The sequence below is a fragment of the Neoarius graeffei genome, chromosome 19 (genome assembly GCF_027579695.1).
Source record: "Neoarius graeffei isolate fNeoGra1 chromosome 19, fNeoGra1.pri, whole genome shotgun sequence".
Lineage (NCBI taxonomy): Eukaryota > Metazoa > Chordata > Actinopteri > Siluriformes > Ariidae > Neoarius > Neoarius graeffei.
In genome coordinates, this window is record NC_083587.1 from 36359814 (window position 1) to 36382081 (window position 22268).

Sequence of the window (22268 nt, forward strand, 5' to 3'; positions counted from 1 at the left end):
TTTTCGTTATCAGCTCCGTCAGCCAATCAGGAAACAGGAAACTGCTGGCGCGCGTCCCACCAAACCGAGTGCACGCGCATTTCCTCCTTCGCCTCAATGTCACTCGGAGTCGCGCGGCGGCGCATGCGCACTGACTCTCAGCAGATACACACAGCATGTTTATTTTTCTCACTCGGTTAGGATTTATTCCTTTACCGGCTATAACAAACACACAGGCTAATAAAAGGTCCCTCAACGACGCTTCCGGTTCACATTTACTTGGTCAAACTTTAGCAGCCTGAAAAGTTTGACAGTCAGATTACAGCATAGTGTTGCTTTGGTCATATCAGTCAGAGGACAAGCTAAATACTGGATGGATATCCGCCATCTTGGCTCTAATTTTAACCTAAAGTTGTCCCCCACCTGTATGGCTTTTCATTTGAACTCTTCTGTTATCATAAACAAAGTCCAATCCACCCTGCTGAAAAATGCAGCCCGGCCTGAACATGTAAACCAGGAAAACATTTTATTTTCCCACTTCCTTATTCCTTCACTGTATTGTAGTAATTTTCTTTAACATTTGTCTACATTAGTAGAGCAGCAGCTACAATTATTTGTAGCTAATATTAGCAGCAGTGGTGGCTGACCCATAGGGGGCGCCGGCAAGGCAAGCTGGAGCCAATCCGAGCTGACTACGGGTGGACAAGTCGCCAGGTCATCACAGGGCTGACACATAGACAACCATTCACACTCACATTCACACCTACGGTCAATTTAGAGTCACCAGTTAACCTAACCTGCATGTCTTTGGACTGTGGGGGAAACCGGAGCACCCGGAGGAAACCCACACGGACACGGGGAGAACATGCAAACTCCACACAGAAAGGCCCTCGCCGGCCACGGGGCTCGAACCCGGACCTTCTTGCTGTGAGGCGACAGCGCTAACCACTACACCACCGTGCCGCCCCTAGTAAAGAAGATATAAAAACAAAAAATAGAAATAAAAAATGCAATAATCAAAACATCGTCATAAACAAACAGAATAGCGTAGCCACAAGGCAGTAACATAATGTTCGGAAAGGATTAGGAAGAAGTAAATAACTTATCAAATCCTAACCCTCTATACCACTGCTAATCAAACATCACTTTCCGCCATAATAAACCATATATACAAAAGAAAACAAAAGCAACAAACAAAAAAGAAAACATACCAAGACATACCAACATGGTATAATATTGACCAAATCAAATCATATATACAGATACTTATGCATATATACACACATACAATACATATATATATATATATACACACACATACCTATAACTATACACATCCATATGTACACAGACACCCATATCGTAATTACGCATATATATATCCGGGGCAGCACGGTGGTGTAGTGGTTAGCGCTGTCGCCTCACAGCAAGAAGGTCCGAGTTCGAGCCCCGTGGCCGGTGAGGGCCTTTCTGTGCGGAGTTTGCATGTTCTCCCCGTGTCCGCGTGGGTTTCCTCCGGGTGCTCCGGTTTCCCCCACAGTCCAAAGACATGCAGGTTAGGTTAACTGGTGACTCTAAATTGACCGTAGGTGTGAATGTGAGAGTGAATGGTTGTCTGTGTCTATGTGTCAGCCCTGTGATGACCTGGCGACTTGTCCAGGGTGTACCCCGCCTTTCGCCCGTAGTCAGCTGGGATAGGCTCCAGCTTGCCTGCGACCCTGTAGAACAGGATAAAGCGGCTAGAGATAATGAGATGAGATATATATCCGTATGTACCCATACCCACGTATATACACACTTGTATTATCAATAGAATGTTATTGTAATTCCTCCTCCCTATACCTCATAAAGATCTGTTCCTTATACCTTTTTTTGAACTGGTTTATAGTTGTACAGTTCATGAGCTCTCATTCAGTGCAGCGAAATAGCCAATCGTGTATGGTTGCTAGGGAAAAATAATAAATATTTGGCCAATCAGCATCGCCGAATTTAATGGTTTTGGGGCGCTGGAAATTTCGCCCCTGCTACAGAAAATGTGGGAAAGTTTTGGTTGCTATGGTGATAAACTTGAGGTCTCAGGTCAGTCAGTCAGAGAGATGATGGCGACGACAACAGTTGAGGGGCAGTTTCCATCAAATTCGGTGAGATCTTTGTTGAACTACCCTTTCGGGAGAAGGACGATGGTGGAAAAAAAATCCATGTTAAGGAGCTGCGACCCGACAAGCCAGAAATAAACATCACCCAGCCAACCAAGGAGAAACTTAAAGTGCATATCCTGGACCAATTTTGTATTTTTTTCTATGAAAGTATGTCCCTTTACACACTCATCCAGAAGGGTAATTTTGCACAAGGCCATCTGTCTACAGCAGAAAAAAATAAAACAACAAAACGCGTCTGGAAAAATCCCAAGGGAGTCTGGAGCCAGATTCGTGACGTCACCTGCGGAAGCGCCAGCAGGCTGCGAGAGCTTTGTACAGTTTCAGTGCACAGCCTGTGTAGACCAAGCGCTCCCATTTCTCTCTCATTGTCCGGTCTTTTGGAAAACGATGAGTACTAATCCCATCAAGATTGGTGTTGCTACACCCTCCTACGATACATCTGTTAACCATTTTAATAATTACGTGATAACGTTGAAGAAATTTGCAGAAAACCACCAGGTCGTTTTCTCATAAACAAACCAGCGCTGACGTAGGATTCAGAGGGAGGCGTCCCGCACGCGACGTCACGAAAATCAGTGTTTGCCGGGAAATCCAAACGCCAAGTTTTTTTCAGAGGCGGACCAATTCACCTCAAATGGCTTGATTTCAACTGAATTTTTCTGGTATTGCGCAAGGTAAAAAAACTGCAGAGAATGCAGAATGTGACAGATATTTGACCAAAGTTTAATATAAAAACTTTGATTACATTGATCTTGCTCCTGAATTTACCCGTGATATGCACTTTAATGCCTACAACAGGACTTTTTGCAGGAGTTGGTTCCAGCGTAAGTTGTGGCTGACAGGCTGTGGAACAGCCGATGCACTTTTTGTTTCCCCTGCATCCTTTTCAAAAGTGACAGGTGTGATTTGACGTGGACACAGTCTGGACAAACTGACTACATAAAAGCACTTTTCCAAACACATCAAGAAGCATGAAAGATCAAGAGTTCACATGGAAAACTGCATAAAGCTAGCTGTGCTCGGAAGGATTAGCATACCGGTGCAGCTAGACGATGGGCACCGCATTGCTGTAAGAAGCCACAATGAAGAGGTAGATAAAAACCATCATATTTTATCTAAGATCATCGAAATATCCATTTCATTTGGATTGAAAAGGGGAAGTAACAAGCAATGGAAAAGTTCTTCAGAAGTGACTTTCAAAGTCCTCAACAATACCAGGAACAAGGGCCAACCACTCATTTGTTCCTATCTCAGAGAGCCAGTTGCAGATCAGCAGAGTGTCTGGTGGACCAAGCTTCATTGTGGATGAGTGGCACTCATCCCCAGGTTGTAGATAATGCTGTGAAAGGTGGTTACACCCTGTCAGACATGATCCCAGGAAAATATGTTGCATGTTTGTATGACCAGCAATGGTGGATTGGTAATATCTGTGCAATATCAGAGGAGGAACAGGATGTGCAAGTACAATTAATGCACCCTCATGGTCCTGCAAAGTCTTACAGTTGGCCCAAAAGAGAAGATATCTGTTGGGTTCCACTGATACACATCATAAAGATCATAAATGCACCCATCACATCAACTGGTAGCCAATATGTAGTTCCATCTGGTGTGGTGAAAGAAATTGACCAGTTATTAAAAAACACTTCAAATAGACATGCTAAGTCTACATAAATAGAATTAAATTTATGTAATTGACTTTTGTGAGATTTGTAAATCTCATCTCATCTCATTATCTCAAGCCGCTTTATCCTTCTACAGGGTCGCAGGCAAGCTGGAGCCTATCCCAGCTGACTACGGGCGAAAGGCGGGGTACACCCTGGACAAGTCGCCAGATCATCACAGGGCTGACACATAGACACAGACAACCATTCACACTCACATTCACACCTACGCTCAATTTAGAGTCACCAGTTAACCTAACCTGCATGTCTTTGGACTGTGGGGGAAACCGGAGCACCCGGAGGAAACCCACGCGGACACGGGGAGAACATGCAAACTCCGCACAGAAAGGCCCTCGCCGGCCATGGGGCTCGAACCCAGGACCTTCTTGCTGTGAGGCGACAGCGCTAACCACTACACCACCGTGCCGCCCTAGATTTGTAAATCATTTATCATATTTACAAATATACTACATATATGTATAATGATGGGCGGCATGGTGGTGTAGTGGTTAGCGCTGTCGCCTCACAGCAAGAAGGTCCTGGGTTCGAGCCCCATGGCCGGCGAGGGCCTTTCTGTGCGGAGTTTGCATGTTCTCCCCGTGTCCGCGTGGGTTTCCTCCGGGTGCTCCGGTTTCCCCCACAGTCCAAAGACATGCAGGTTAGGTTAACTGGTGACTCTAAATTGACCGTAGGTGTGAGTGTGAATGGTTGTCTGTGTCTATGTGTCAGCCCTGTGATGACCTGGCGACTTGTCCAGGGTGTACCCCGCCTTTCGCCCGTAGTCAGCTGGGATAGGCTCCAGCTTGCCTGCGACCCTGTAGAAGGATAAAGCGGCTAGAGATAATGAGATGAGACGTATAATGATGTAGCATATGATGTAACCTTGTGAATGGCATTTTCGCATGTCATAAAACCTTCTATATTCAACAGCTTGAATAAAAGTTTTCTTCACAGCACCAACTTCATATTTGGTACATATATCAATTAGACCGGGGTGGCACAGTGGTGTAGTGGTTAGCGCTGTCGCCTCACAGCAAGAAGGTCCTGGGTTCGAGCCCCGTGGCCAGCGAGGGCCTTTCTGGGTGGAGTTTGCATGTTCTCCCCGTGTCCGCGTGGGTTTCCTCCGGGTGCTCCGGTTTCCCCCACAGTCCAAAGACATGCAGGTTAGGTTAACTGGTGACTCTAAATTGACCGTAGGTGTGAATGTGAGTGTGAATGGTTGTCTGTGTCTATGTGTCAGCCCTGTGATGACCTGGCGACTTGTCCAGGTTGTACCCCGGCTCTTACCCGTAGTCAGCTGGGATAGGCTCCAGCTTGCCTGCGACCCTGTAGAACAGGATAAAGCACCTACAGATGAGATGAGAGATCAATTAAACCTTGTTCTTTTCATTGATCTTTGTTTTCTGATAGAGCTCGTCAGATTTTTGCTATAAGCATTCAAAATACAGACGTGACCAGCTTTTTTCCATTTTTAGGGGCCTACAGTATATATGAGAAGTATAATTTGTGTCACAGATAGAACATGTTTTCCTGATAGTACTATAACATGTCTCATATATTTAAAAAGAATCAGACCTCTGGTGTCATTAAATCTGGAGATATAGAGAGCCAAAAGTGCTACCATGGACAAATGCGCATTCCAGGAAGCCATATTTGGCACGCCAAATTGGTGCCTTGTTCTTCATGTGTGCACATGGACTATATTCAAATGAACAGTTAATTCTTATGTGGATTCTCCCCCCCCCACAAGATGTTCATTGAAGAGAAAGTCTTTAATTTGGATTTGAAAGACAAAGGAACAGTAGTTATGGGGAGATTGAGGAAGAGGGTTCTGGAGTTTGGGGACCCTGACACTGAAGTACAGTACCTGCCTCCCAGGGTGGAAAGTCTGGTATTTAAGGTAGCAAAGAGATTACTGGTAGAAGACCTGAGAGCTTCTAGTTCCAACTAGAAATTCTCATTGTGTGAAATCTTCACCTGCATCATCAGTATGGACTGCTTTAATGATCAATTTATTTCAAGCCTCAGCTGCCTTAAACCTAATCACTGCTGGAAGTGAAGTTACTTATATGCAAGTAAAAATATGCAAATTCCTTAATTATACATGCATCTCTACTATAGGCAATATTTATATTAAAGAAAAACCATCACAAAGGCACATCATTCAGTAGCATGGTTTATTGATTTCCTAACTGCAAAATGAAAGTCAACCCACAATGTTTAACCCTCATGGCATCATCCTCATGCCAGTGAAGTACATTTCGGTGGATTTAAGTTTCAGTGACCTTTACCATCAACACAGCCACAATAAAAATGACAGGACCTGCAAATGAAAATATGCAATATTAAACATACATTGAATGCACAGAAAAATAGATCTTTCTCTGGCACTTTAGATATTTCACAAGCTCTTCCTATGTACAGTACAACAGATACGGAGTACAAGGGGTTTCATTGCATGACTCCATGACTCCGGTTTACCTGGAGAGAAGAACTGCTTGTAGGCAGCAACTGCGTTTTGAAACTGCACTCAATGTCAACTCATAAGAATGATGTCTTTAATGCATAAGGGCCGAACATAGAGATCACGCCTGACATTTAAAAAAATTAAAACAATTTAAAAAAAAAAAAAAGTACAAATAAATAATGTTGAATCCATGTTTACAGCATCATTCCAAAAACATTTTGAAATAAAACTAATACGTTTTAACAAACTTAACTATTAAAAATCAGAATCCAAACGTTTTGGTTTTCAGATACTCAGACATTCATTTTGTTTCAGTTGAACATTCGCTGTTTTCTCTTTCTCTTGGCCATCCATAATGGGCAACAACTGGTGGACAACTGGTAGACAGAAGGCACCATTTAAAGAAAGAGGGGATAGGAATATTAACAAAAGGAGGATAAAAGTGGTAGTGAAAAGGACAATTTCAAGAAGTGTGCAAGTAAACCCACAAGGCAAAGCTGTCCTATAAACAGTGAGGATGAATAATAATGGGGGGAAATGCTCTGAATAAAGCCAGTTCTGAACTGCTGGTCACTAGAAGCAATCCCCTCAGGATGATAGTGATGGTACAGTCCAAAGCATACCAGTGAGTTTAGTGCACAGAACAGACACCAGATGGTGATGTGTCATAAATAGCGAGTGTGCAGTAACAGCTTGAGGACACAGAGCTCTCCAGAATCCCTGTGAGGAAGGGATAATTGGTGTTCTACCCTGTTGCCCCTGTAGCCCATCCATTCCCCCCCCCCAAAATCTATCCATTTTCCTCATCTGGCCTTCAGCAGCATTCAGTTTGCACCCCTGTACCCTTTTCCTCCTTTACCAGCCCTCAGTAGGCTGCATGGTCATCCCAAAGTCCAGCTTCAAATCAACTTCCTCTTCCAGCAGCGTGACAGAATTTAGCAGTCCTGATATACATCACTCAGCTTCCTCACTCTCCTTCCTGGTCAGACCTAGACAGCAAAAGAAAGGGATAAGTTAACATACGTAAGCAAATCTGGGAGTTTTGCATCATCCTATACTGCCGTCCTGGTGGTGGCTCTTAGACAAGAGGTACAACAGATTTTTAATCTGCAATTTCTGACATTGCCACAACTTTCTTGTTGTCAGCAGACATTGGTCACAATGGCACTGAATGACAATGACGATCTGCAACCTAAGAGTGCAATTTTTGCAGGCAAAGATCACTGTAAACCAGGCTTGTATTAGATGGCCAAATGCCCCAAAAGTTTACAGTGATAGGAGTTGGGAGAGAAATTGCATAACTGCATCCATTTCCTAAACATAGGATACAAGAAAAGTGGTGTCGCAACTAAATTATATAATGTTGATGGGGGAATCAAATCACAAATGTCTGCCTTAGATAAGTGTCTGTTGAACTTGACTGAATGTACAGTCGTGGCCAAAAGTTGAGATGGACACACATTTTGGTTTTTCAAAGTTTGCTGCTTCAGTGTTTTTAGATCTTTTGTCATGTTTCTATGGTATACTGAAGTACAATAAGCATTTCATAAGTTTCAAAGGCTTTTGTTGACAAATACATCAAGTTTATGCAGAGTGTCAATATTTAGTGTTGACCCTTTTTCAAGAGTCCTGCAATTCACCCTGGCATGCTAGATATCAGCTTCTGGGCCAAATCCTGACTGATGGCAAGCCATTCTTGTATATATTTAAAAAAAAAAAAAAAAAAAAGGGCTTGGAGTTATCACTGAGTGTTTGTCCACCTGCTTTTTGAGGATTGACCACAGGTTCTCGTTGGGATTAAGACCTGGGAAGTTTCCTGGTCATGGACCCCAAATTTCAATGTTTTGTTCCCCAAGCCACTTAGTTATCACTTTTGCCTTGTCACATGATGCTACATCATGCTGGAAAAAGCATTGTTCATCAAGTTGCTCTTGGAGGATGTTTTGATACCATTCTTTATTCATGGTAGGGTTCTTGGGCAAAATTGAGTGTGAGCCCACTCTCTTAGATGAGAAGCAACCCTACACATGAGTCTCAGGCTGCTTTACTGTTGGCATGAGCCAGGACACATGGTAGCGCTCACCTTTTCTTCTCCAATCATTTTTCCAGGTATCCCGAACAGTCTGAAGGGGCTTCAATCAAAGAAAACAACTTTACCCTTGTCCTCTGCAGTCTGCAAAAAAGTTATTTTCTCTGATAAAACCCCCTTCAGACTGTTTTATTCATAGATCATTGACATGGATCATTGTTAATAAAACTGATTCACTAACTCATCTGTAAAAACTTTAGGCTCAACCTCTTAGTGCTTTATTTCCTGCATATTACTATGGGAATAAACTAGGGCTGTCAAAGTTAACGCAGTAATAACGTGTTAACGCGATCTCAATTTATCGCGATTTAAAAAAAATAGTGCCGTTAACGCAAATTCTAATTTGGCCCTGCGAGTCACCCATAGTTCCTGTTGAGGCTTGTTGCGTGCTGCTTCAATGTGAGTGAATCATACGTCCGCGTAGAATCATACATCATCCTCGCCGCCATATTGGATGTGACAAAGTGGAGATTCTTCACCCGTCTCTGGTATAGCGTCTAGACAGTAGCCGAGAATAAAGATGCCTCATTCATGTGCTGCGTTTAACTGTACCAACAGGTTTACCATCCAAACGAGATCACATGGGATTACCTTTCACAGGTGAGACTGGAAAAATACTTTTCAATACTGTTCCTTCAGTCTTCAGTTTCCCAGCTCATCTCCACCAGGTAGGTGTAGAGTTATAAGCAGTGAGAATTAGATAATACAATGCCACACTATGATGAACGTTTTTAACCTTTCTGAATGTGAAGGAATCAGTGATGTATTTTGTTTTGGTATGACGTTAGAACCTGGCCGAACTTAGTTTGGCGGTCATTCAGCTCACTTTATTCAGCGAGAGTAGGTCTGTGTGGTGACTCAATAAATAAAACAGTAAATTTTAATTTTCATTCACTATTTCCAGTTTTTCCACTATTTCCATCATTTATCATATTCAGTTGTGTAGGTTGGTTATTGTGGCCTCAGGTTTTGGTAGCTTGCTACAGTATGCTGACTGATTAGCTTACCTGAGCTATCTATCGCTAGTTTGCAGTGTACAGGGTATTTCGCACACTATTTATAACCATCACATTAAAAGTTGTGTTGTTTTGATACCTGTTTGTTTCCCAAATATACGCATGTGTCTTAATGGGTGAATAAAAGGCATCGAGTTAAATATTATTGTAGAAAGGGGCTTTATGAAGTTCAGTCCATTTACTTGCATTGGTTTACGGGGAAGATTTGCCACATCCAATATGGCAGACACTCTGACGTATCCCAGCAACGGGCCACCAGCTCAATGCGGCGTCTATGTTTATATGTCTATGATGAAGGATGGAGAAAGGTCTGTTAAACGGGAAGTTTCATTTCAAAAGTTTCATTTCAAAAGTAGTGTGATTGAGTTGGTTTTGGTATGCACTTTGCAGTTCTAAAATACTTTTGTAAAGTGAGATTTCAGTATGCTGTAGCACTGTGATGCGACACTAAATGTCTTTATTGAAGTCCAACTGAAATTTATTTTTGTTTGCACAGCACTGAAGTCCTATAGGCTGTGATTGAATACAACTCCGGCACAATTGAAGTTTTATTTCATTATTTTCTTTTGTCACACATGTCTGAACTGAGACACAGTAGTATGTGACTACATATTTTATATTTGAGACTACAGCTCCCTAATCCATCACACAAAACTGGATTTTATGTTCAGTACTGCCTAGTATGTGAGTGAATAAACTCCCTTACCATTTTCTCTTGTCCCAGCAGTTTAACAAGTACTTTTAGCATAAAATGTGTTCACCATTTTAATTGTAACATTTCACTTTAAAAGCCTTATTCATTTACATAGATTTAAAAAAAAAAATGCGATTAACTACGTATATGAAATTGAGATTAATCACGATTAAATTTTTTAATCGTTTGACAGCCCTAGAATAAACTGATTTCTACTCATCTTAGGACACTGTTACAAATAAGTGTACATACCAAGTTTTCTACCCTTGAACACTCCACATTTGACATACTAGGGTCATAGTAAACAGCTGTAGGAACAGAAACCAAGTGGCAGGGTTTAGTAAAGGGTCAATCACACCATGCTGTGGTGAAGGAGGATGCATCACAGCATTCCAAAAAGGTGTGCGTGTCAGTCATCAGCCTTGACACATTTCGGCATTATTGTAATACAGCCCAAGTGCACATAAGTCATACTAAACTCTCTCTGACTAGCAATCTACAGTGCCTTGCAAAAGTATTCATACCCCTTGAACTTTTTCACATTTTTCCATCTTACAACCACAAACTTAAGTTTTTTATTGAGATGTGATAGACCAACACAGAGTAGCACATAATTGTGAAGTGAAACAAAAATGATAAATGGTCTTCAAAAATTTAAACAAATAAAAATCTGAAAAATATGGTGTGCATTCGTATTCAGCCCTCTGTCCTCTGATACCTCTAAATACAATCCAGTGCAATCAATTGCCTTCAGAAGTCATCTAATTAGTTAATAGTGTGTGTAATTTACTCTCAGCAGAAATACACTTGTTCTGTGAAGGCCTCAGTGGTTTGTTAGAGAACACTGAAGAACAAACAGCATCATGAAGACCAAAAAAAAAAAAAAAAAAAAAACTCACCAGACAGGTCAGGGATAAAGTTCTGGAGAAGTTTAAAGCAGGGTTAGGTTATAAAAAAAAAATATCCCAAGCTCTGAACATCTCAAGAAGCACTGTTCAATCCATCATTCAAAAATGGAAAAAAGTATGGCACAACTGCAAACCTACCAAGACATGGCCGTCCACCTAAACTGACAGAGCGAGCAAGGAGAGCACTGGTCAGAGAAGCAGCCAAGAGGCCCATGATCACTCTGGAGGAGTTTTAGAAATCCACAGCTCAGGTGGGAGAATCTGTGCACAGGACAACTATAAGTCGTACACTCCACAAATCTGGCCTTTTTGGAAGTGTGGCAAGAAGAAAGCCATTGCTGAAAGACAGGCATAAAAAGCCATGTAGGGGACACAGCAAACATGTAGAAGAAGGTGCTTTGGTCAGATGAGACCAAAGTTTAACTTTTTAGCCTAAATGCAAAGCGCCATGTGTGGCGGAAAACTAACACTGCTCATCACCCTGCACACACCATCCCCACTGTGAAACATGGTGGTGGCAGCATCATGCTATGGGGATGCTTTTCTTCAGCAGGGACAGGGAAGCTGGTCAGAGTTGATGGGAAGATGGATGGAGCTAAATACAGGGCAATCCTGGAAGAAAACCTGTTGGAGGCTGCAAAAGACTTGAGACTGGGAAGGAGATTCACCTTCCAGCAAGACAATGACCCTAAACATACAGAGTTACAATGGAATGGTTTAGATCAAAGAATATTCATGTGTTAGAATGGCCCAGTCAAAGTCCAGACCTAAATCCCATTGAGCATCTGTGGCAAGACTTGAAAATTGCTGTTCATAGACGCTCTCCATCCAATCTGGCTGAGCTTGAGCTATTTTGCAAAGAAGAATGGGCAAAAATGTCAGTGTCTAGATGCGCAAAGCTGGTAGAGACATACCACAAAAGACGCAGCTGTAATTGCAGCAAAAGGTGGCTCTACAAAGTATTGACGCAGGGGGGCTGAATACTAATGCACATCACATTTTTCAGATTTTTATTTGTTTAAAATTTTGAAGACCATTTATCATTTTCGTTTCACTCCACAATTATGTGCTACTCTGTGTTGGTCTATCACATAAAATCTCAATAAAAAGTTCGTGGTTGTAAGGTGGAAAAATGTGAAAAAGTTCAGGGTATGAATACTTTTGCAAGGCACTATATAACCTCAGCAGTTGTTTAACTACTGCTTTTCTTGCTCCCCATATAAAGTAGCTTCATTCTGCACTGTGTGAACATCAATCCACTAACTACTCTCCAAATACACAACAGGATTGCCTCATCTTGAACAAAATTAGGTAGCAATAGCACGCAGAGTATTGCAGGGTAAGGATTTAGAGAACACTTCATTTAAACCTAGTGCCTGAATACGTGAATTATCTATATTTAACCCAATGCAGCAAGAACATCAAAATGCCCGGGAGCCATTCATTTTCTGTTAGCTAGCATCCCTCTGCAGCAGGACTGTCGGCGCAGTGTCTTGGTGGTGGGGGCCTCAGAATAAAGTCCAGGCAAATTTATGGTAATGAGCATGATTGGTTGCTGCTGAACCACATCAGAATTTAGAAGAGCTCCACCCTAAGGAATCTTGGAGAACACAGTCGTGTCCATTTTGGTTTCAAACCATTCCCAAGTAGCCTACTATAGAGGAGAAATTAATGTGGTGGCAACTTTCACCATTATTGAAGATAAAAATAGGATTATTTCCATCCTGGTTTCCAGAGGCGTGCACAAAAAAAAAAACCCTACCCCACACAAAGCATGGACCAAGGTGTGGGAAATCATAAGTATTTCAAAGTTAGTTGGTGAAGTGTATAATATTTTGTGACAATAGGAAGGAAACGCGTGCTAACTAGCACCATAGCATGCATAAGTGTGTTGGCTATTTACATGTGACTTGATGTTGACTGGGAGGTATTGTGTGACAAGGTGCATCTTGGATGTGTAAATTTTTTTTGCGCAACAAGAGTTTTTAAAAAAAAAAAAAAAAGTCTACCTGCTTTCCCTAATGGTACTGTTAACCAATTTTTAAAAATTAGTGTATTCACGTTATTAAGATACCAGTTGACATTTGCTTTGCAGCCCCTTTAACTAAAAAGTTTGCATGATGAAGCATTTTGAACAACCTTGTGGACACTAGAGCATCCACAAACTAACTACTGTTGTTGCCAGGGTAGCCAAAGTGAATTTTGACACTTGATGTTTGGTGAGGGGCGGCACGGTGGTGTAGTGGTTAGCGCTGTCGCCTCACAGCAAGAAGGTCCTGGGTTCGAGCCCCGTGGCCGGCGAGGGCCTTTCTGTGTGGAGTTTGCATGTTCTCCCCGTGTCCGCGTGGGTTTCCTCCGGGTGCTCCGGTTCCCCCCCCCAGTCCAAAGACATGCAGGTTAGGTTAACTGGTGACTCTAAATTGACCGTAGGTGTGAATGTGAGTGTGAATGGTTGTCTATGTGTCAGCCCTGTGATGACCTGGCGACTTGTCCAGGGTGTACCCCACCTTTTGCCCGTAGTCAGCTGGGATAGGCTCCAGCTTGCCTGCGACCCTGTAGAACAGGATAAAGCGGCTAGAGATAATGAGATGAATGAGATGAGATGTTTGGTGAGAACATGAGATAAAGACGGGCGGCACGGTGGTGTAGTGGTTAGCGCTGTCGCCTCACAGCAAGAAGGTCCTGGGTTCGAGCCCCGGGGCCGGCGAGGGCCTTTCTGTGCGGAGTTTGCATGTTCTCCCCGTGTCCGCGTGGGTTTCCTCCGGGTGCTCCGGTTTCCCCCACAGTCCAAAGACATGCAGGTTAGGTTAACTGGTGACTCTAAATTGACCGTAGGTGTGAATGTGAGTGTGAATGGTTGTCTGTGTCTATGTGTTGGCCCTGTGATGACCTGGCGACTTGTCCAGGGTGTACCCCGCCTTTCGCCCGTAGTCAGCTGGGATAGGCTCCAGCTTGCCTGCGACCCTGTAGAAGGATAAAGCGGCTAGAGATAATGAGATGAGATGAGATAAAGACACTAATTTGGAGGCAATATCATCCTCCTCACTCCTCCTACTTGTGCTTGGCTGGTCCTTTACCCATTGGTAATTAACTCACTGCACTGTTTTCATGGTGAATAAAATACAATAATGGGGGGGGAAGAGTTGACGGTTCATACTAGAATCTGATCCATCCATATGAACAGCAATTCATCTGCTGGTTACCATTTAAAAAAAAAAAAACCCACACCTGCATACCCAGTGTGCATTCAATAACATCCCACACTGTGCATGGTGTTTGTGGCAGCAGAGGTGTGGTCGAGTATCAGCTGTGGGTGGTATGGAGTTGGATAGAACCAGCAGGTAAACTGGTGAAACTCACGTGTTGATTATTGGCAATTTACTCATTTATGTTCTTTCAGAGGGAAACTGGTAATCAGAGAGAGAACTACCCAGTACCATGTTTGTGCATGTGGGAAGAGCCTACGACACCAAAAGGTCACTGTAAAGTGACATAAAAAATAGAAATGCAGAGTTGTCAAACCTGTCTCACAGTTCTAAACTGGGAGTCCCTTACACTGGTGCCAACAACCAGGAGTGAGAAGGCACAGTCATGGAGTCAATAACTACCAAAATTCAAAAACACCATGCCCTCATCAGGCTGTCCACTGATCAAGAACAGCACTTTCAGGCTCTGCTCCAGGCTCAGACAAAAGGATCAGCAGTTGATCCGGAGCCCAGTCCATTTAGCAGGTATTCCAGCAGCTGTTCCTGCAGCCAAACCCCACATGCCACTACAAGATGGGGCCGCAGGATGATCCAGAAGCATTTGTGAAGCTGTTTGAGGCAGTGAAGCATGCTTGTGGCCAACCTCGCAGTGAACAGTCTGCCTATTATCACTCCTGTTGGGGGAAGCCCAGCAGCTCCCAGCCCCCAACCCATTGGAATATCCAAACTTGAAGCAGGTCATTCTGCAACAGGTCTGTTGCGTACTGGAACATGACCAGCACTTCAGCACACTGGTATACACAAGATGGGCTGCCCATTTGCCTTTGCCCAACAGCTCTGAGACTCCTGCCCAGAGAGTGCAACATCGAGGACATTGTGCTTCAAAATTCAACTGCAGAGAAGAAATGTTGGCCTGGGTTCTGGGCCACCACACCGCGTTTTTGGGAGCAGGACCATCTGGCAGTGGTTCCGGGAGCTGTCTCAGCATCTGTCTCTCCCTTACTCCCCAGGCAGCACAGAAACTCTGGCCAATTCCCCCAAAGCCTGCTCTGCAAACCTGTCCCTGCCCCCTCGTACTTCCATGCCAATACTGTGTGGGACCATCTGTGCTCACCAAGAGCCCCCCCCCCAAAAAAAAAATCAAGACAAAGTCTGGGCAGATCTGCAGGCACAGCAGGAAAGCCAGGTATTTCCGCACTCTGCATCCCCTTAAGGAGATGGGGATTCTGATCCGCATTCCTGACACGCCTCAGGATGCCCCGATCGACCAGGAGCATACCCAGTGGTAGTGAGTGTTCAAGGGAGTACACATCTGACCTTGGTAGACTCAGGTTGCAGTCAGACCACAGTTCATGCAAGCCTGGTTCAAAGTGGGCCACTGTAAAATGCACAACTGAAGGCAAGATTTGTACACCAACATCCCCAGAGTATCCGCTGATGCCTGCCGCCATCCTGTCCAGGGGCAAAATGGAGTAGGGAGGTGGTGGTTAGTCCTGGCCTCACCCCTCCCAGTCCTGGGGACAAATTGGCAAAGGTCCAAAACATTAAATCAAGTTCTTATTCGTGGATAGGTACTGCTATAGCGCAACACAGGGAATTCTGTGTTGTGCTATAGTTATATAGCTCTGCCACTCCACAGGGATTTCCTGTTGGAGCAGGTGCAAGATGAAACGCCAAGGCACGCTTCGATCAAGTGAGTAATCAAATGGTCAGATCCCCCAGCCCAAGGTTACTCTCCTACCTATATTTTTCAATTACTAAAAATATAGCCCAGAGTGACAGGACACTCTGGAGAGGATATGACCCAGGTGCTGGTCCCAAAGAGCCATAGGGAACTTTTATTCCGTGCGGCTCATCATAATCCCATGGCGGGGCATTTAAAATCAGGATAGAAACACTGAACCAACTCATGACCCACCTTCCATTGGCTGGGCATTCACAGCAACGTTCAAAGGTGGTGCATGGCCTGTTGCAAATGTCAGCTAGTGAATCCACCAGCCACCCCAAAAGCACCACTGTGTCCTTTACCTTTGCTCGAGAGCCCCTTTGAAAGAATTGGCATAGAGGGCATCAGGCCATTAGATAGATCTACACGTGGGTCCTGGTGGATTATGCAATACATGGAAGCAGTGCCTCTATGCCATATTTTTGCATGCAGTGTTGTGAAAGCACTCTTCCGCGTTACCTCCCCAAGTCAGGATTCCAAAAGAAATCCTGGGGGGATTTTCCACCCAATTTGAGTTACACCAGGTTGTCAACCTTCTGTGTGGGATGTTTAGAGCCTCAGTGATTGTTGAGACATCACACAGACTCCTCAGTCCATACAGTGCATGTGCTGCTGCCCATTTAGAATGGCATTTACAGTAATGATTGGCAACAGCATTTACAAGGCTTTATCATTTCAACCATTTAGAGTTGGCACAGTTACACAGTTAAAACATTTCTCTAGAACCATGGGGCTACATTAAACATCACAGGACTACAAATAAAGTGCAGGAATGCAGACAAAGTACAGACAGACAGTACATTGACAACCAATACATATTACTATGTGGAAGGTTGAGTGTGCGTTATGAAGTAGTGTATATACACACACGTGTAAACATTGTGTCTGATAGGCAGTGTGGGAAATAAGGCCGGACCAGCAGACGTTTACCAGTAATTTTTGCATTAGTCTATCAAAGCATTGTACCAGATGGCCCATGAAAAATTGTAACAATACAGGTCTAATTTACTTCTAATTTTCTTCCAGACATTTCACTGGGCGAATACATGTTCTTGTTAGGGTTTTGCTGGGAATCGAACCCAGATTGCTGGTGTAGTGATCCAGTAAACCCCCACTAGGCCACCAGGGGAATGACTCAAGTGCAGAGGCGTGAGGCGAAAGTAGAGTATCAAAAAACAGTTTATTTACACTATATACAATCCAGGGCAAAAAAACAACAAGTATAATCCAAAGGTTCAAAGTCCAAAAAATGAGAAAAGAGGCAAAATGCAAAATGCTCAGAAGATCCAAAAAGGTAGTACAAAGTCCAAAGAAAAGAAAAGGCAAAACGCTCAGAAGATTCAAAAGGGTAGAACAAATCCAAAGAAAACAAAATACCAAAAAATACAAGAGCATAAGCAAGGTACACAGGACAGAGGAAACAAACCATAGGTAGCACAAAGACTCCGTGACTAGGGACCAAACTGAGGGAGTGTATATATATATATATATATACACACACATATATATACACACACACACACACACACACACACCACTAAATGGGAAACAGGTGACACTAATGAGGACAAACAAGCAATCAACACAAACACAAAACACAGGAACAGTGGCGGCCTCTAGAGGCCAAAACAAACATGACAAGATAAGGATATAGCGGCCTCTAGAGGCCAAAACAGTCCCAGTCCTAACAGTTCTAACTGCCTGTGAAACAGGGCCCCTGCAGGCACAACTTAAATTCATAACCAGGGGTGATAGCGTTCCGGCGCCGCGCCGGATTTCCGGCGTACCGTGGCTGGGGAAAAAAAAAAATCTAGTTCGCCCATTGTCCTGTGTCATTCTGAGATGCGCAGATAGACAGTAAAGGGAATTCGCATGATCTGGAACTAGTGGGAAAAAAGTGCTGTCACGGCACGAATTAGAGGTCTAATTCGTGCCGTGACGGCACTTTTTTCCCACTAGTTCCATATCATGCGAATTCCCTTTACTGTCTATCTGCGCATCTCAGAATGACACAGGACAATGGGCGAACTAGATTTTTTTTTTTCCCCAGCCACGGTACGCTGGAAATCCGGCGCGGCGCCGGAACGCTATCACCCCTGCATAACTCTACCACCACTTGTCCTAACCCCACCAAAATTTACAGGTGCATCCCCTCACAGAGACCTTTTGAACCAGCCTAGGTCCAGCCCAGTATGACCCCACCTTAGCCTGTTATTTGACCCTGAAACCCTCACACAAGTGCCACTTCCCAAAATCTTTAAATATGACCCTGGCTCAAGCCAGCCTTAAAAATTCATAAAAATCATCCAGTGATTGTCCTAGCCCCACCAGAATTTACAGGCAGATCCCCCTCACAGAGACCTTTTTGAATCAGACCAGGCATGGACCAATCAGACATCAGGAGCGAGCGCAGATCATGTAAAAGCTTTAACACAAGCCCTAGCTCCAGCCACTCATGCATGCAGGGATTTAAAAATTCATAACCGGTGTGTGTGTGTGTGTGTTTTTAAACTCCGATTACAAATACAGAAAAAGTGAATTCCCGTGGTAAATAAAAATGGTCTGCATCTCACCACAAAACTCCACTAGTGAGGAGCAATAGTCAGAGGCTAGCACTGAATTCCTGTACCATTCTCTGTTGATGTACTAGTGCATCTCAAAAAATTAGAATATTGTGAAAAAGTTCAATATTTTCCATCAGTTATTTAAGAAAGTGAAAATGTTATAGACTCATTACACAAACTAAAATGTTTCAAGCATTTTTCTATTTTAATCAGTATGGCATACAGTACAAAAACAAAAACCCATCTCAAAATATTAGAATATTTCATTTTGAGTTTGAGTAAAACAGTATGAACACAGTATCTCTCGGTCTAGTTCAGTACACACAACCACAATCATGGGGAAGACTGCTGACTTGACTGTTGTCCAGAAGATGATCACTGATGCCCTCCACAAGGAGGGTAAGCCACAAAAGGTCATTGCTGAAAAGGGTGGCTGGAAAAGGTGCACAAGCAACAGGGATGGCCGCAGTCTTGAGAGGATTGTCAAGAAAAGTTGATTCAAGAACTTGGGAGAGCTTCACAAGGAGTGGACTGAGGCTGGTGTCAGTGTATCAAGACCCATCACGAACAGACATCTTCGAGAAAGGGGATACAACTTTCGCATTCCTAATATCAAGCTACTCCTGAGCCAGAGACAATGTCAGAAGTGTCTTATCTGGGCTAAGGAGAGAAAGAAATGGACTGTTGCTCAGTAGTCCAAAGTCCTCTTTTCAGATGAAAGTACATTTTGCATTTAATTTGGAAATCATGGTTCTAGAGTCTGGAGGAAGAGTGGAGAGGCACAGAATCCAAGGTGTTTGAAGCCCAGTGTGAAGTTTCCACAGTCTGTGATGATTTGGGGTGCCATGTCATCTGCTGGTGTTGGTCCACTGTATTTTATCAAGTCCAAAGTCAACACAGCCATCTACCAGGAGATTTTAGAGCACTTCGTGCTTCCATCTGCTGACGAGCTTTTTGGAGATGCTGATTTCCTTTTCCAGCAGGACTTGGCACCTACCCACAATGCCAAAACTACTACCAAATGGTTTGCTGACCATGATATTACTGTTTGATTGGCCAGCCAACTTGCCTGACCTGAACCCCATAGAGAATCTATGGGGTATTGTCAAGAGGAAGATGAGAAACACCCAACCCAAAAATACAGATACACTGAAGGCCACTATCAAAGCAACCTGGGCTTCAATAACACCTCAGCAGTGCCACATACTGATCACCTCCATGCCACACCACATTGATACAGTAATTCATAGTAAAGGAGCCCCAACCAAGTAGAGTGTATAAATGAATATACTTTTCAGAAGTTGGACATTTCTGTATTGTAAATCCTTTTTTTGATTGATCTTGGGGAATATTCTAATAATTTGAGATACTGGATTTCTGATTTTCATGAGCTATAAGCCATAATCATCAAAATTAAAACAAAAAAGGCTTTAAATATTTCACTTTACATGTAATGAATATAGAATATATGAAAATTTATTTTTTTGAATTATGAAAAAAAAGGAACTTTTTCATGGTATTCTAGTTTTTTGAGATGCACTAGTATATTCACAAGCCATCTCCGTGAGTTTTACCGCACAGAACTGTATTTCTGTTGGCTTGGAACAAAGCTAGCCCATCCAGCTGAAGAGCAGGGTCAAATGGTCACGGAGCCAGGTCTCCATGAAAACAAGGATGCAGCAGTCTCTAAACTCATGCTGGGTAGTCTGCTATAGTCGTTTATTTTCCAGGGAGCAGACATTAGAGAATAGAGTCGATGGGAGAGCCAGCCAGTTAGGGTTAGCTGTTAGCCTAGCACAGACACCCCTACACATGCCACGTTTCCCTCTCCTCGCACACTGCTTCCAATTACTTCTCCCTGGGTCATCAGCCTCAGGTGAGGCTGAGGACTGGAGCCCTGTTCCTCGCAGTAGGCCGAGGTCATGTAGCTTCTCCAGCAGATCATCTGTTATGATGTCTTCTGTACTGAAGGAGTGTCTGGCGATGGTAGACACCAGTTGATCCTATGTCCACGTGCTGTACCGGGTTAGGTAAAGGAACTAAATGACAAGGGGAGCATTTTGGATCTGGAAAGGCCGCTGCATGCTACTGCCATGCCGCCATCTTGTCACATCTAAGGGTTGTCCCAAGATTGCCGAGACAAGTGGGACTCTGCAAACCCAAGGAAGTGGGCAACTGGGTAAGTGGAGGTACAGTATTTGGGCTTCTCCTTGGGTCATAGGCAGGTGTTCCCCCAAATTAATAAGACTGCAGCAATTAAAAGACCTACCTAAGGCCCAAAAGGGGGCAGGACAGTTTCTGGGACTGGATGGCCATTACAGGAGGTTTGTACCCAATATTTCAGACCTCACCAGCCTGCTGACAGACCTTACTAAAAGGGGGCACCAGATCCTGTTCAGTGGACAGAGCCATGTAAACAAGCTTTAACCTAGACAAAAGCGGTTTTGTGCGGGAGGGGCACTGTTGCATTCTCTTTTCCTTACACTGTTCTCCCTTTTGTCTTGCAGACAGACATGTCGTACAGAGGGCAGAGGGCCATTTTGTCCCAGGTGGCAGAAGGAGATGATCACCCCGTACTGCATCAGCTGCAAGCTCTGTGCAAGAGATGAAGCACAACCTGATTGAGGAGTGTCTTGCCATCAAAGGGGCAGTCCTCACTCTCCAATACTACCTACAGGGATGCCCCTTCACTCCGTTATGGCCACGCACCTCTCCAGTGGCTCCACTGCATGAAGGATGCCAATGTGTGGATCACTCCTTGGTAACTAGTTCTTCAGCCCTTTAAAGTTCAAGGTGGTCCACAGGCCAGGTGCAAAGATGGCAGTGGGGGTAGAGCAGTCAGCTGCAGGCCGGACTGCTCCCTAGCCCAAGTTGGGTAGTGCCCCCAGCATCAACTGTGGGCAGCAAGGAGTCAGGTAGAACCGGCAGATAATGTGTGAGGAGTTTTACCCGTGTTTGATTCCTAGCAATTTACTTTGTGTTCTTTCAAAAGGTAAATGTACTTTATTAGGTACATTTATGCAATTTTCCAAAATCAGCTAATCATATTGGAGCAGCACAATGCATAAAATCAAGTTGTTTGCATTGCTGAAATATCACTGATGGCAGCATTAATGCAGAAAAGTACACTGAGCTTTTGGAGCAACATAGGCTGCCTTCAAGACATCATCTCCAGGGACACTCATGCATACTTCATTAAGACAATGCAAACCCACACACAACAAAAGAATGGCTGCAGAAGAGGAGGGTGTTTTCCCCACTGTTCCCAAGAGAGAACGTGTGGAGAAATTTTGAAATGAAAAATAAGACCACCCCATACTGTTGCACACCTTAAGACCTGTTTGCAGGAAGAAATGGGATCGAAAAACACCTGAAACGATTCATTATAATGTGGTAAATTCTTTACCCTCCAAACTTTTAATGTACTGCAAGAATCAAAAAATTTTGGGGGGACACACAAAATTCATGTACTGTTTTGTTTTAAGTGCAATACAGGTCAAAGACTTCTAAGTAATTGTTTTCAGTTTTAATTTCAACACACCATTCCAACTTTTTGATTCAGGATTTTATTTGTGATATAGTTGTACTGACTGAAAACAGACCTGTGAACAACATTACACTATTTTTAAATAAATAATTTAAAAAAAAAAAACCACAACAGAAACTGCACCACCTCTGCTCTTAAAAGCTTCTTTGATATACATTACCTTCTATCCAGAAATGGAGCCCCGTGTGCTAGTATTGTCGGCATTAAAAATGCCATCCAGGTAGAGATAGTACAGCAAGAAGCACCTGCACA

General features: G+C 43.5%; 1 protein-coding gene across 2 annotated transcripts in view; it reads right to left on the reverse strand.

Annotated features, from left to right (window-relative positions):
* Nucleotides 1-5962: 5962 nt before the first annotated feature.
* prkag2a (protein kinase, AMP-activated, gamma 2 non-catalytic subunit a) overlaps nt 5963-22268 on the reverse strand; it is a 281713-nt gene continuing 265407 nt past the window's right edge. For both annotated transcript variants that reach the window (XM_060900026.1, XM_060900027.1), the window contains one exon: nt 5963-7255. In XM_060900026.1, coding sequence (XP_060756009.1) covers nt 7221-7255 — 35 coding nt within the window. In that variant the 3' untranslated portion in view covers nt 5963-7220. The remainder of the gene's footprint in view (nt 7256-22268) is intronic.